The sequence below is a fragment of the Balearica regulorum genome, chromosome 24 (assembly GCF_011004875.1).
Source record: "Balearica regulorum gibbericeps isolate bBalReg1 chromosome 24, bBalReg1.pri, whole genome shotgun sequence".
NCBI lineage: Eukaryota > Metazoa > Chordata > Aves > Gruiformes > Gruidae > Balearica > Balearica regulorum.
This window is the reverse complement of record NC_046207.1, coordinates 7,359,456-7,373,655: the sequence shown is the minus strand read 5'-3', so window position 1 is coordinate 7,373,655 and position 14,200 is coordinate 7,359,456. Positions and strand designations below refer to the sequence as shown.

The 14,200-nt window shown below is 44.0% G+C and overlaps 1 protein-coding gene across 20 annotated transcripts in view; it reads left to right on the top strand.

The window, feature by feature from the left end:
* Nucleotides 1-14,200, top strand: part of TANC2 (tetratricopeptide repeat, ankyrin repeat and coiled-coil containing 2) — a 248,943-nt gene that overhangs the window by 209,416 nt on the left and 25,327 nt on the right. For all 20 annotated transcript variants that reach the window (XM_075775485.1, XM_075775496.1, XM_075775498.1 and 17 more), the window contains 5 exons: nt 4,187-4,295; nt 8,660-8,782; nt 9,541-9,777; nt 11,088-11,273; nt 13,444-13,537. In XM_075775485.1, the coding sequence (XP_075631600.1) occupies nt 4,187-4,295; nt 8,660-8,782; nt 9,541-9,777; nt 11,088-11,273; nt 13,444-13,537 (749 nt within the window). The remainder of the gene's footprint in view (nt 1-4,186; nt 4,296-8,659; nt 8,783-9,540; nt 9,778-11,087; nt 11,274-13,443; nt 13,538-14,200) is intronic.

Here is a 14,200-nt window from a genome sequence, read left to right as displayed (position 1 = left end):
TTAAACCACTTTTTAATTCTGTAGGAAAGAATATCGTGTGCTTAAGAGCGTTCCCTGTTTTGTTTGAATTTTCTTGTATAATGTTAATTCTTTCCAAGTTAATTCACGATTATAACATCAGAGGGAAACTATGTTACAAAAGTCAATAAATCAATTTTGGTGATTAAATGATCCTACAAGAGGAGCTCTGAGCTGAGCTTGGCCTTTCTGCAGTCTGGACAGACATCCTTCGGAAAGCGAAGGAGGCTCCGGGCTTTGTCAGAGCAGACATTATTCTCTGTGCTGAAGTTATAAAATTGCACTCTGCAGAGCTGAATAAAATATGAATACGCGTCTCTTGGAAGGCCAGATTTGCTGGGCACCGTGTCAAATCTCTGGATTTTGGAATGTTTTCATGGGATTAGCTGGAAGAATGGAGATGTGGGTGTAAATCAGGGAATTTGGACTTTGGTGGGTTCAGAAGTAAACGGGACTGATTCTGACTTGGGTGTTTTGCCTTTTACCCTGGTAGTGCAGTGCCTTGCACTAAAGTAGTTTTACACCCTTTTAAATCTCTCTTACTTTCCCTGAGGGATAGAAGAATATAGAAGAAACACAGATCTGGGAGCTTTCAGTATTTTCTTTTGTGTTTCCCCATGCTCCATCACAGCTCTTTGGTCACGCAGGTATTTTATTAGTGACGCCTCGTCCCCTTCCATCTGCGGCACGAGGAGGGATGTGCTTGAGGGACCAACTCTCTGCACTGCCTTGCTCTGCGCCCAGAGCTATATGTGCCTCAGCTTCGGGTGAAAAAGGAAGCAGATGTATAGGAACCACTCTGCTGAATCCAGCATCTCCCTTAGTGCTCAGATATAGCCTTCACTTACAGCTGCCTGCCTTATAGCTGCTGTACGTGTGCACTGGTTCGTGATATGCAGGGGCTTGGAAGGCTGAAGATTCATCTTTATGTCTTTATGTATATGTGTACGTGCACATGCACGCGGGCCATTACAGGAGCCGACACAGGCAGCCTGCGAGAGCAGACAAAGGCTGCTGGAACTGAGCTGGCAGCGCTATTAATTTTTCACAAAAAGAAATCTTACATTAAAAATAGAAAAATCTCTGATGATAAACTCTGCAGTGGTGAAATTCAAAGCAAATCATTTCACTGAGTTCCTTGCTGTAGAAATCATTACTGCCATCCTCTGCTGTATTGGGGGGGGGAAGAAAAGAAAAAAAGCCTGTGCTGTTGGAGTCTGGTTTAGCATGCAATTAATGTTGACAGAACAAGTGACTGCAAGTATTTATCAACAAGCCCAAAGCCAAGGTCTGGGAAACGTTGCAGAGGTAATGTATTACTCATGAATACTGTACTATATTCTGGAATAGTTCGTACATGCCTTATTCATAACAGCCAAAGTCATGCATATAATTAAATTTAGGTAAATACCCCAGCAGCTGCAGCTGAAAAGCAGTTTAGGAGCTAACTGTGGAACCTGGGCTTGTGTGTCAGACAGAAGCTGCGCTTCATCTCTTGCTGTAAAGAAAAGGCACGTTAGAAGTTTCTGGATCTTCAGTTCATGCTTAGGATTGATATAGTTACAGCTCCACTCAGAGCCTTCCCAAACGTTTTCGAAGAGTTTTCCATCAACAAGCAAACAACTGGTATTATTTCCTCTATCACGATGTGAAAAATTGAGGTAGAGAGGGGTGGCTGCGGGGTCCCTTAGTGCAGCCGCGATCGGATCTGGAGCAGAAAGCCTGATGACTCTCCCCAGAAGGGAAACGAGCTGATGGCTCTCAGTGAACTTGCACCACCAGCCTTTTAGTGGAGGTAAATGCATTGGCTCTTCTCCAGACTGTAACTGCAGCATTGTGCATCTGATGAGCTATTGAGATGCGTTGAGTGTATTAGAGTGATTATAGGTTTTCATAATCTGGCTGAACGGGGACGGATAAAATCTAGAATTGCTGCGCTCCTTGACTTGCAGCTGTATCTAGCAACACTCAAGCTGTGTTTCATAGTCACTTGTTTCCTTCTGATCCGTTTCTCCTTTCCACGGGCCTTCCTGGAGGTTAATCAGCATAATGAGCAAATGCATTTGTCTTGTCTCCTTTAAAAGGCTCTGATCTGATGTTCTCCTCCCACTCCAGACATGGGGAACAAAGAGGGGAAGAGCGAGAGGAAGGCAAGGCAACAAGCTGTAGATAACTTAAGGTGCTACAACCATTTCTGAGGCCCTTCTGTTTCCCCAGCTTTTTGTGGTTTGTCCCTTCTGTTGGGACGATATGGAGAATTCTTACAGCACAGACACGTGGAAATCGGTGTCACTGCCCTGTGTGCAAGGTATCCTGCCTCATTTTAAGCACTCAGCTGAGGCATCTAGGCTACATCTTGAGCTGAGTCACCATCTGGAGGAGTTTCTCCTTCTCCAGTGACGGGGAGCGGGGAGCTATGGGATCCCGACACGGGCACCTCGCCATGTGCCAGGCCAGGGTGTGGAGAGGAGCTTGGCAGGCAAAACGCGCAGAAAAAGGGTTTTTCTTCAGTTTCTTTTTAAGCTTAAGTCACCCTAAGAGTGAAGTGTACTATCAGTCAATAAAAACATTTCAGACAACAGTTTATTACTTGAGTTGATGATGCGTCTGTAAATTTAGTTGCATTTTGGAGAGAGGCACAATGGAATTAGTCACCAGCAAAAGAGTTTATTTTATTATGTGTAAATGGGATGCGGTGCTCTTTCACCTGTCAAGACCCGGGGGTCAAGTCCTGCCTTGTAAGAAAAAGGCATTTTGTTTCCCATCCCACTCCTCCAGCGGGCACGTGGCCACATCCTACCAGTACCACGAGGTCTGGCAGAGCATCGTCGGGCTCCGCTCAAATGAATCCGTGTATTATCGGTCCAAAAAGAGGTTCATTGGCAGGGCTTGGGGGAGGCCTTGCCAAACACCTCGCTGTAGCATTACAAGTCTTTCACTTTTGTTCTGAGTTTATTTTGAGACGGGGTAATCATTCTCCCTGGATGGAGATGGCGCTGGTAAATCCCCACCATTGTGAAAACTTCTTGTCCTCTGTAATATTTACTTGCAAAGCACTTTTCTGCTTTACCAAATAGTGATGAGCTAATAACGTTCCCTGTCCTTAAAAGCCCTTCTAAAGCCATGGTTGAGATCATATTTTATTTTCTTTGGCTGAAAGGGCTTTGATTGTTTTTATGTGCGGACACATTTTTATTTAGTTCGAGAACTGAAGTGGGTTAAAAAGGACTCCCTTGGGAGTACCCAGGGGCTTAAAGAAGAATATGAATTTGTTGGCAAAAAACCAAAAAGAACTGCAGGTCCCCAGACCACTGAGGTCCATGCGTGGACCCTCGGTGTCCTCCTCCCCTGCCTGCTGGGTCTCCTGCTGCTGCATCCACGCGTGCCTGCAGGGGCAGGTATTTGCCGATCTCATCCAGAAATGGTTTGCAGTACTTCATGGGTTTTGCACCGCGCGTGCTTTGTGCACGTGCGGAGAATCAGCTTCTTGCATCTTGCAGAAGACTCAGCCGTGTTGAACTTTTGGTGTTATAAGCTGGAAGTTTGGATGTTTAAAAATGTGAGTAAAAGTCATCGTTAGCAAAGGAAGTTACTGTTTCTTTTATTATGTTTTGCCTTAAACAGGGCTCTGCGGATAGCTCAGTTAATTTGCTTTGGTTGTCAACCTGGTAGGTCGTTGCCAGAAGCATCTTTATTACTGGAAAAGCTGGAGAATGTGTTTAGGAGGAGTTTTACATGGAAATAAAGTTGCTTCACTCTGCAGGACATGTCACAGGGTGGAGAATGTAGTTGTCGTTTAAAGGCTGTTTTTTCGAAGTGTGGATATTTTAAATGACTTCAGGATTGGTGGCATGCTTTCAAAGTACGGGTCTCCCCTGGAAAATGACTTTAAAAGTAGTGCTTCGGCTTTCATGAAACTGTTTCCAAATTTACGTCTGCTCATAGAAAATATATTGTGTTATTTTTGCTATCCTACAGTGTTAGGGGTTCTTTGAGCTATCAGTGATCACCACTGATAAAGGATGCTAGTTTACAAGTGAGAATTAGTCCAGCTCTGTTTCCCAAAGCTGGACAAGGTTGGAGGCTTAGCAATAGCAAAAATTGTTGTCAAAAGTTCTTTTGTTGGTGTAACAAGCAAATGCTAACATATTTGTTCTTCTGATTTCAGGAGTGGCCACACATTACTTGCCTTCTGGTTTTCCCGTCAAGAAGGAAAACTAAATCGACAGCAAACTATTGAACTGGGACATCACATTCTCAAAGCACATATTTTTAAGGTAACAAAAATTAAAATGAAGACTTATGCCAACTTCATCCCCGCTGCGTATAATCTGCCAGCACTGGCAGCATTCAGTCTCTTCTTGTTTTAGGGTTGCTGTGAGAAGTGTGATTGCTTCAGGCTGCTGAAACGTGTAGAAATGAGCTTTAGAAAATTGGCAGTGGTATATAAGAGCTCCATGAAATTAAACTGTCCTTCAGACTGTAAATTCAGCAGATAGCCTCCTCACCTAAAATTACTCTTCTACCATAAGAGGTTTCTTCCCATGTAAGATGAGTTCCTGTAACAACAGCTATAAAAAAATAAATCATTTAAAAGGAGTGGTTTTGAAGAAGCCAACCCAAAATTTAGGTTGTAAAGGGAAAATTTTATGGTCATTAAAATCTGATGGCCGGTCCGTTTTACTCTTCACACAGACATTTAAGACCTGGGTAATTGAAAGGCAAGCTTGGATGTGAGCATCAGTATGACCCATCAACTATCATTCTTGGCCTCTTGGCCCGTACACCAGGAAATGGAAACGAGAGGATGGATTTGTAAGGTCACAGGAAATACAAAATTTCTTAAAACTGTTAGGATCTTTGGGTGCTTAACACTGGTAAAAATGAGGCTGTGTTTTTGTCTGGGCTAATACGATTTTATAGACTTAACTTTAGGACTCCTGTCAGCATTCCCAGAGCGAACAGATAGTTTCTGCCTTCTGTCAGTCTTCTTGGATTTATTAATTGAGTTCCTTGTGCCGAATTCACCGTCAGGCATGGTAGCAAAGTCCCCTCATTTGGGAAAGCGATGGCTGGAGCCAAAGGGAAGAACCCCAGATCGGCACATTACCCGAGCAGTGTATAATTTTCAAATTTTGAGTTACGTTCCCAAGGCCAAATTCAGTATGAGTTTACTATTCAGCTGCCATTTACATCTAAATCTGGTTCCAAATCTTCTTCATTTCACACTTCCACGGTAGAAACAAATAACAGGGTTTTAGGCTCTAAACAACTGACAATTTTCATTAAGTGGACAAGTTGCCTGTAGATTCAAGATTTAATTGAGCAATATTTACAATAGTAGAAAATGCCAATTAGCATATGAAAAATGTCAGTACAGCCTTCTGTTTCTAATCACTCGGCAAAATCCTTGGGTTTGCAACACTGCGGTAAGAATAGTATGTCTCGGTGACAGATAAGCATAACAGTATGTTATTTAGAAGCACGATAAAGTTTTGAATGGGTTTGGATTAGCTGGATTAGAAACACTGTAAAACTTAGTCTTTTGCTTTTCCTTGAATAGATTTATTCTTATTCCATTTTTTAACAAGTGTTTACTGAGCATTTGTGAGTGTTTGCCGAGTGAAACAATAGCTGCGTTAGTTTTTGAAGGAGGCATTGAGCTGGAATATTGCAGACCATGTTTAAGGTCTCGAGGATTCTTTAAAGAAAATATTTGCAAGAATACGTACACAAACTCCTTTCCCTGTTGTTACTGTCTTGTATTTGTTTTTAAACAAGCTTTTTTTTCTCTTTCCATTCAAGATTTTCCTTCTGGCTGATCTTTTGTTGAAGTCGTTACCAGTATGGCATGGGTTTTCTGCCAAGTAGGGAGCATGTCAGGTCATCAATTCGGTGTTTTTCCTGAAGTATCATGTTATAGCAGCAGCTTTCCGCAGACACAAAGATCCTAATTTTGATGGTATTTATAGAGGCCTGATGCCATTGTAATTCCATTTTATTTACCCCTCGTGAAGCCAGGAGAGGATTAGCACAAGGCTAAAGCATTTTGTCCAGCCAGGCAATACTGAGATCTGGGTATGGAGACAAACTTTGATTAAACAGTGCAGAAAATGTATTTGTCCTGCCCCAATCCTTATCAGTTTGAATCCACCGGTACCTTGCGCAGGGTGATGATGGGACACTTGGAATTTCCACGTGTAAAACCATCAGTGATGCAGTCACAAGGCGATGACCTGGTAGATGGGTGTACAGAAGCTTTCACACTCCCTGCTTCGCTTGATGGCTGAGGTCTGCTGGTTTTCTTTTTTAAACCCAAACAACCTCAAACAGTTTTGGAGGAAAAAAAAAAAGTACAAATGTTTTAGTCTTTTAAAGCAATTACCAGTCTTAACAGGAGCATATGGAAGCCCAGCTTGGAAAGCCTGGCATGGAATGAAAGGGCAAGAAGAGAAATGTGCAGTAATGATACAAGAAGACCCAAACTTCAGGCTGACGTATGTTTTGCAAATCAACCAAAGAGAGTCCTTAATTTCATCTTAAATTAGCTAAAATGTCAGTTACCCAGAAATGGGTGTCCCTCGTCCCCAGATTGAGACTGTAGTGACAATTAAAGGCAGAAACACTGGCTTTGACAGCTACAGGTATGTACAGGTGTCTGATATTCCTTGAAAAACAGCCTCATGAAGATCTAGTGGTGAAGGTGCCCATGGCCAAACAGCAGAGGAAGCGATAAATTAGAAACCAAGGATGCCGACAGCTGCGTACAAGAGTGCAGGACTGGGAAAGCAAGCCTGTTTGAGAAATGGGTTCTGTGAGGTTGTAAAGTTATTCAAACAAAACCTGCGTGGTCTGGCCATGCCTTGGTCCTGGGCCGGATGGTCCCAGCAAAGTGAAAACCACTGGTATTTGGTTCGATGTTGTGTCAAGTTGGGATTTGCTTTTGCTGAAGGATTCAACCTACTTTACAGTCCTGGGCAGAAGAGGGAAACAGAAAAGGAAAAGGAAGATACTGTCTGTGAAATGAGAAATAGTGCAGTTTTGTTTCAGTAGCTGAATGATAATGGTGCTGAATATATTTATTCTTTAAAGGATAAATGTCATCTTTTATGTCTTGCACTAGTATCTAAGTATGTATGTTCTAACACAGTGGTTAAGATTTTTATAGCCTGTGTGATTATCTTCAGATGGCTATTCTGAAAATACATACTCTTTCTCTTGGTCCTGATGGTGACTCAAACAGCTTATTTAGCTGGTTTTGCTAGTATTATAACTATTTTTAAATTATTTTAACCGTTTATTATAAAATTGTTTTCCATTTGTCCAATTATACTGTACTGAGTTCACTGAAATTTAATGCTGACCTCCAATGTCCTGTATTGTGTCATTTCAAAAGTAGCATTTAACGGTGGCTAAAATTCCTGAGCTCTTTTTCTGCCTCTTAACACAAGCAGATATTTTTCTCTATTTAGCTCCCTGAATTTTGAAGGAAACAAGCGCATGGAGTTGTTATTTATAAAAGCTCGTCTAATCTGTTGCTTCTTTTTATGGTAAAGCCATTTCAAGTGACAAATCTGTTGATGGCTGGTGCGATGCTTCAGAATATCCTTCACACGTAGGTGTTGGAGGTCTGCAGCTGAGTCCAGCGGCGGGCTCAGATGGTGACTCCTGCACATCTTCCTTTAGAGGAAATAAATCCCACCTTTTGCTGCTGGTTTTCTTCCCACTGTCTGTCATACGAAAGACTTACAAACTGAAGTGTGATCCTGCTGCTTTGCACACACAGAAATGACCACACGGCGTGCAAGGAAGTAAAAATCAGGGTTTGCGTATCAAAACAGAATTAAAGATGTCTATACAGTTTCCATGGAAACAGCAGACTTTAATGGTAAATCGATAGCAGAACAGCAATACGTAGGGTGCACCTGCATCACACAACAGAGCACGACACGCAGCAGAGCTCGATACTGGGGTTGCAAACCCATTCCTCTCCTCTTCCGTCCAACCGTTTGCTCCCGTCTGTTGGCTACGGAGCAATTATTGCTCCTGCAATAGCACGGGGGGAAACTTGCTTAACAGTCGTGTGCTCTGCCAGTTAGCGTTGCTGGAAAAAGATATCAGACCTTCTATATATAACGTATAGCCTGATCACAGACGGCAGCCAGGGGGGGCGCTGGGGAGTCTGGTGTGAGATACGGGAATACTATTCTAGGCTGTGGTTGAGACTTCCTTAATTTGTCTTACTGTGAGCAGATATTGTCATCTAGTTTAACTGTGTGAATAATGAGGGAACTTTGTGAAGCAGTTCTGCCAAAATAACGTGTACTTTTTCAATAAAGAAGAGAAGCAGCATGCTGTGCTCCTCAGCATGATGTTTTCTGAGGGTGTCGAATGGACTCAGGTTGCTCGCGGTTTAATCGTGCTTTTCCAATACCTTGGGAATGGCTACAGTACCCTTGCAAGTTACTTCCTACAAGCGTATTAATTCACTGCAAAGGTCAGACGTGGCAAATTGTCACGTTGTCTTGCGTATAGCTGTTACTGTCTTGAAACTCTTTGAAGTCCAAAGAGCCAGGAGGATCTACCCAGCATAACGGAGCGTATTTGTAAGCTTGCATGTAAGTCAGCTTGTCTTTTTTAGGGGCTGAGTAAAAAAGTTGGGGTATCTTCCTCCATCCTGCAAGGGCTTTGGATCTCCTACAGTACCGAAGGTCTTTCGATGGCTTTGGCATCTCTGAGGAATCTCTACACCCCAAACATAAAGGTACTGGAGGGGGAGGAGAGCCGGGGTGGTTCAGAGCTCGCGTGGGAAGCTCCCGGCGATGCGCGGTAACTGCGCATAGAGCATTTGCTGGAGCTGCCTGCTCGTGGCAGTTGTCCTACCCGGGCACTGAGCAGCTTTGCTGGGCGTTCGTCTTGAGCCGGGGAGAGACCTTGCGTTCACTTGGGATTTTGTTACCGTATGGGATGATCCCTCAAGTCTTCTACTTTGACCAGGGATCTCCTTTTAATTGGCAGCGAGGGAATAGCGGATTTGTGCCTGCACAAAATGGTTCACTTGAGTTTTTCCTTCCCAAAAGATGTGGGATGCAACAACTGGTGTTGGAATTTGGCAGCCCCGTGCAGGGCTCTGGCTTAGACAGGCACGAACTCGGAGGTGACGCCAAACACACCGGCACGTGCTAGGTCAGGCGCTTCGTGCCCATTTGCATTGGTAAGGACGAATCTGTTAGCTGAAGTGACTTCATCTCTACAGCAGAAAGGATTTCAGACAGCGATACAGATTTCACGTTGTCCTGTATCTGAAAGGGTGTTTGCCCCAGCTCCTTTCTTCCCATACGGGTGAAAATGCCTAAAATGGGACCATGTATCCATCAAGTGTTTTTACGGGCATTTTATGTCCTTCGCTGTTTGCTTGGAAATGTGCAAACGGTTCTGGTTTAAATTCTGTTGTTGCCCTGACTATAAACTAATCTCTCTGCATAAAGCTCAGCTAACAGGAGCTCTTCCTTCCCTGTGCAGGTCAGTCGGTTGCTGATTTTAGGAGGTGCAAACGTCAATTATCGGACCGAAGTTCTGAACAACGCCCCCATTTTGTGTGTCCAATCTCACCTGGGTTACACGGAGATGGTGGCTTTGCTCTTGGAGTTTGGGGCCAACGTAGATGCTGCTTCGGAAAGTGGCCTGACCCCCCTTGGCTACGCGGCTGCCGCTGGATTTCTAAGTATCGTCGTGCTGCTCTGCAAGAAACGGGCCAAGGTAAATTGACCACGTTCCTCTAAAAGCTGATTTAAACTGTTCCGCGTTTGTGCAAGGCAGGGCACGAGCTGCAGGCAGGATATGTAACCCCTGCTAAAGAATATCCTCCAGCAGATGAAGCCAGGATGCTGCTGTGGAGGGTTGGCTTTTCTGCTAAAATGCAGTGGCTTTGAAAATCTCACGTTGACACAAAAGCTAAATAACTTCTGGGAGTCTGTAATTAGTCTTCTGGAATTCAGGTCTGAGGTAGAAACTGCTTAATCACACTGCACTGATGGCCTGCTGAAGGATGTTCTGGAGAAGTCCTGGAACCTCACGAGGTTAAGATGGCAACGTTGCTTTTGCAGCACAGTGTTCTTTAAATATCTCCTTGAGACACATTTTCCAAAAACTTCTATCATCAGACTTGTCCTAGAAAAAATACCCTTTGTTTAGCTTTGTGGTGAATGTTTGGAGTTTTAATTGTATATAATGAGTCTAGTTTAAATATTTTGTTGAAGAAGAAAATTGTGCTGATTTTTGAAGTGGAGCCTCCTGGAAACAATTTGTGGTTTCTCTATATGTTTAGCTTCAGTTCAAAAAGCAAAATATGGGTTTGTATAGTTTTGGTATGAAAGTTGGGATGACTGAGGGACTCATTTAGATCTTGCTGTGTTGTCTGTAATAACGCTGGGTTTACCAGCAGGAGGACAGTTGCTGATCTGCCTGTCCTGTTTTCTCCAAGTTACTGGTGTTGGGATAGGACATAGAATCCCAGCTGATGTATTAAGGCATCGAGTGAAAACCATGCCCTGTCCTGAAAAGCCAACCAAATAAGTTCCTGCAGGGCTGCCAAGTGCCATCTCTTTTTCCTATTGACTTTTGCCTGCGTTGGGTTCGCATTGTGCGTTCGCTGCAGGCTGAGGCACTTCTTTGTGTCTCAAAAGAAATGGCGTCTGGAAAACAAGCTGGTTTGGGTGAAGGAGATGATACCAGTGTGTATGATTTCAATCTGCAAGAAAACACGATCGCTGGACTTCAGGACACAAAGGGGAAAATGCTTTTGTAGCCTTTGAGTCTGAAGAAAACTGAAGAAAGCTAAAAATGATGGTAATTTACCCAAAGCAAACGCTTGTGGCCAAGAGGATGTCTAAGCTTGAGGCACAGTTGCTTTGGGAATGGTTGTTTTCTGGTCGTGGAAGGGACAGTTTACCAGAGAAATGCACGTTTTGCACATGTGGCGTTATTTTGAAACTGGGGCTGGAAACTGAAGAAACAAAGACGTTTTGCCCATGATTTGGCTTAATTGTGTTTTGTCATCTCTTTTCAAGGTGGATCATTTGGACAAAAACGGTCAGTGCGCTCTGGTTCACGCTGCTCTCAGAGGACACTTGGAGGTGGTGAAGTTCTTGATCCAATGCGACTGGACGATGGCTGGGCAACAGCAGGGAGTGTTTAAGAAGAGCCACGCCATCCAGCAGGCACTGATCGCTGCGGCCAGCATGGGTTACACCGAGGTAAGGCTTATCCAGCCCCTGCGGGGTGGGAAACCAAGGGTTGACCATGTTTCCTAGCCAAAACGTGGAGCAAAGAGGGTCTTGGAGGTGGAGCCAGTACCTCTGTCTACTCTTCCCCCCCCTTCCCGTTGCAGCAAGTGGGGTTCACAGATCCCTTGGCAAACCCTGTGGTCTGGGCAGGCATCCAAGAGAGGAAGTGTAAGAGCCTTTAATTTGTCGGAATAAACCTTTAAGCAAGGGTGGATAAACAGCGTGTTGCTTACAGCGTTCCTCCAGCGCTGTTAGGGCTCTGCGAGACCATGTAGGTTTGGACTGTGTGTTGTGGGAAGAGAAGAGCTGAAGAGCTTGCTCCTATCATACCGATAAAGATTTGCGATGTGGAAAATGATGTATGTTTTCCTACCGAGAAGCAATCTCTGAGGATTTTTGCATTGGTTCATTTCTTTGCTAAATTGAGCTCCTCTCATTTACTGGAGTTTTGATTTTGCTTTTGTTAAGCATAATCCATGAAAACATAGGTAATGTGCTCAGATCAGAGGAGCTAATTAAAGAAAGCTGGGAAATTCTTATTAGCTAAGTGACTATGAGTTGAACCAATTAGAAGCAGATGTGACTTCAAAACCCTGAAGATCTGTACGCCAAAGACATAATTTGTAACAGGGCACAGAACTTTTTAAATAGGCATTTCCCCCCAGATAATACTGGTCACCTTTATAATGTATAGAAAGGAGTTTTGGAATTGTTTGATATTTCTGTTGTACCATAAAAGGTATATGGCTGCTTATAGAAAATACTCCAAGTCCCTGTTTTGAGGTACTTGCAGTCATAGGAGATGCAAGCTGATGATTACTTTGCTGGTTTTCTCTGACTTTGGTGATAAAACAAATATTTAGCATGTTTATAAAGTGATCTTAATCCTGGTGGAGCCACGCTGGAGTCCTTGACGTGCTTGTACCCTAGCGTAACCATACCAGACTTGGCTTTACGCTTTAGTTGGGCAAGACGAGGTCCACTGAGCAGTACAGCACCCGGCTGGGAGGTCACCTGAGTCCACGGGGGGTTCTGAAACCAAGCTCACGCCCAGGCAGCATCACATGCACAAGGCATCTACTGTGGAGGGACCGTGGGCATCACTTCAACAGCATCTTTCACGTCAGCACTCTCCTGGACTTCCGGCTCCCCCCCATGCTGCTGTCATTCCCCGTGTCCCATTTAGCACTAGAGCATCGCTGGCGGGACACGGGAGAGCAGCACTTGTCACCAAAATCCCTGCTGCCCTGTGCTGGTGCCTCTCTCAGTCTGTGCCCACAGGCAGCTGCAGGCAGCGGAGCAGGCACGGCTTCCTCCCGGGTACTCAGGAAAGGCTCGTTGTAGCCTAGACCCCAGCAGATAATTGTTTCTCCTAGAATGAGAAAAATGTTCCTGTCCTTCAGTCACTAAAATAAAATCTCCATTTTCTTCTTAGCCTCTTGCTTTCTCACATCATATGATCCAAACACTGAAATTTTCTGCCAGTTTTCAGTCAATTAAATCCTTTAATTTGCCCTTTAAAGAAGGTAATTTGCTTCTCTGGGGTTTCAAGCATCCACAGCTGGAAGAAAAACATAGTGGAAGTCTTTTTAACAGCCTGCTTAAAACCAGTATTTGCTAGAAAGGAGCTAATAATTTCTGGAAGTAACTTCATCTTGGCTAGAGGTTAAGCTAATGAAGAAGATAACGATTATAACTGCACCATTACATCACTTGTCCACATCTCAGTTTCCTGGCAGTAAAAGGACATGACCGTACTCGCTGAACCCCACCAGGTGAGAGCTGATGCAGATGGACACACCGGTTTCCTCACTGGTTACGGCAGCTGTAGCTGCAGATGCGCCCGCCGCACACGCCGGGTCATCTGTAGCAGGACAGACACGGTTACGAGGAACTGACACTACAAAGGCTCATCGTGTACAGTCGTACCAAGACACTTGGGTGGTTTGGGGTTTTTTTTTGGCTTGTACAGGGCAGCAGGTTCAGCGATTGATCTCTGGGAGAACATTTACTTGAGCTCAGGGTGCCAGGCAGAGACCGTTCCTTTTCCTCTGTGTATTCAGAGCAGCTCATGTTAAGATGTCAGCAGTTTATATATAACGCATCCAAGTTCGTGAGCTGACGTGTCATTTTGTTTTAGATTGTCTCCTACCTGCTGGATCTTCCAGAAAAAGACGAAGAGGAGGTGGAGCGAGCACAAATCAACAGCTTTGACAGCCTTTGGGGAGAGACAGGTGATTTCTGTAGATGCTCTAGCTTCGTGCATGTTTGTGTTTGTATTTATGGGCTCCCTGTCACCTGATGAATCCCCGATCTCTGCCCTTCTTTTGATGAAGGGAGAAGGATCAGTTCCTCTGATTTGATTTCAGGTGATGTACAGGTGCCAGGGTGGAGCTTGCTGCACTCAGCCTAAGTGAAACAGAGGAGTTTGGCTTTTGAAAATCTGAGCTTCTGCAGCTCCTGGCACTCTTCAGGAGTGTTCAGGCATGCAGCATCTCTGACAACCAGGCCACTAATTTCTCTGAAATACATTAAGTGAGATGGACACGAATTTCTCATGATCCGTGGCATGTTTACTGAAAGCATCGCCCTGTTTCTCTCTCCCCTTCCCTGTTACATGCAGCACCATGACTGTTAAATTATCCATTGATTTTCTGAAAACTTCTCATTATTTAGCACCTGGTAATTAAACAAATATCCTTTTGTGCAATAGTATATTTTTGTATTGATGGGTATAATGCAGAAGCCTTGTTTTCCTAACTTCTACCAGAACAAAAGCAGCCGTTCACCCCTTCCACTCCACAGAGATGAATGCACTATCATCTCCATTTCTTGGGATATTCAAACTTGCAGTTGTTGGATTTTAACTTCAATGACCTCATAAATATTATCCACTG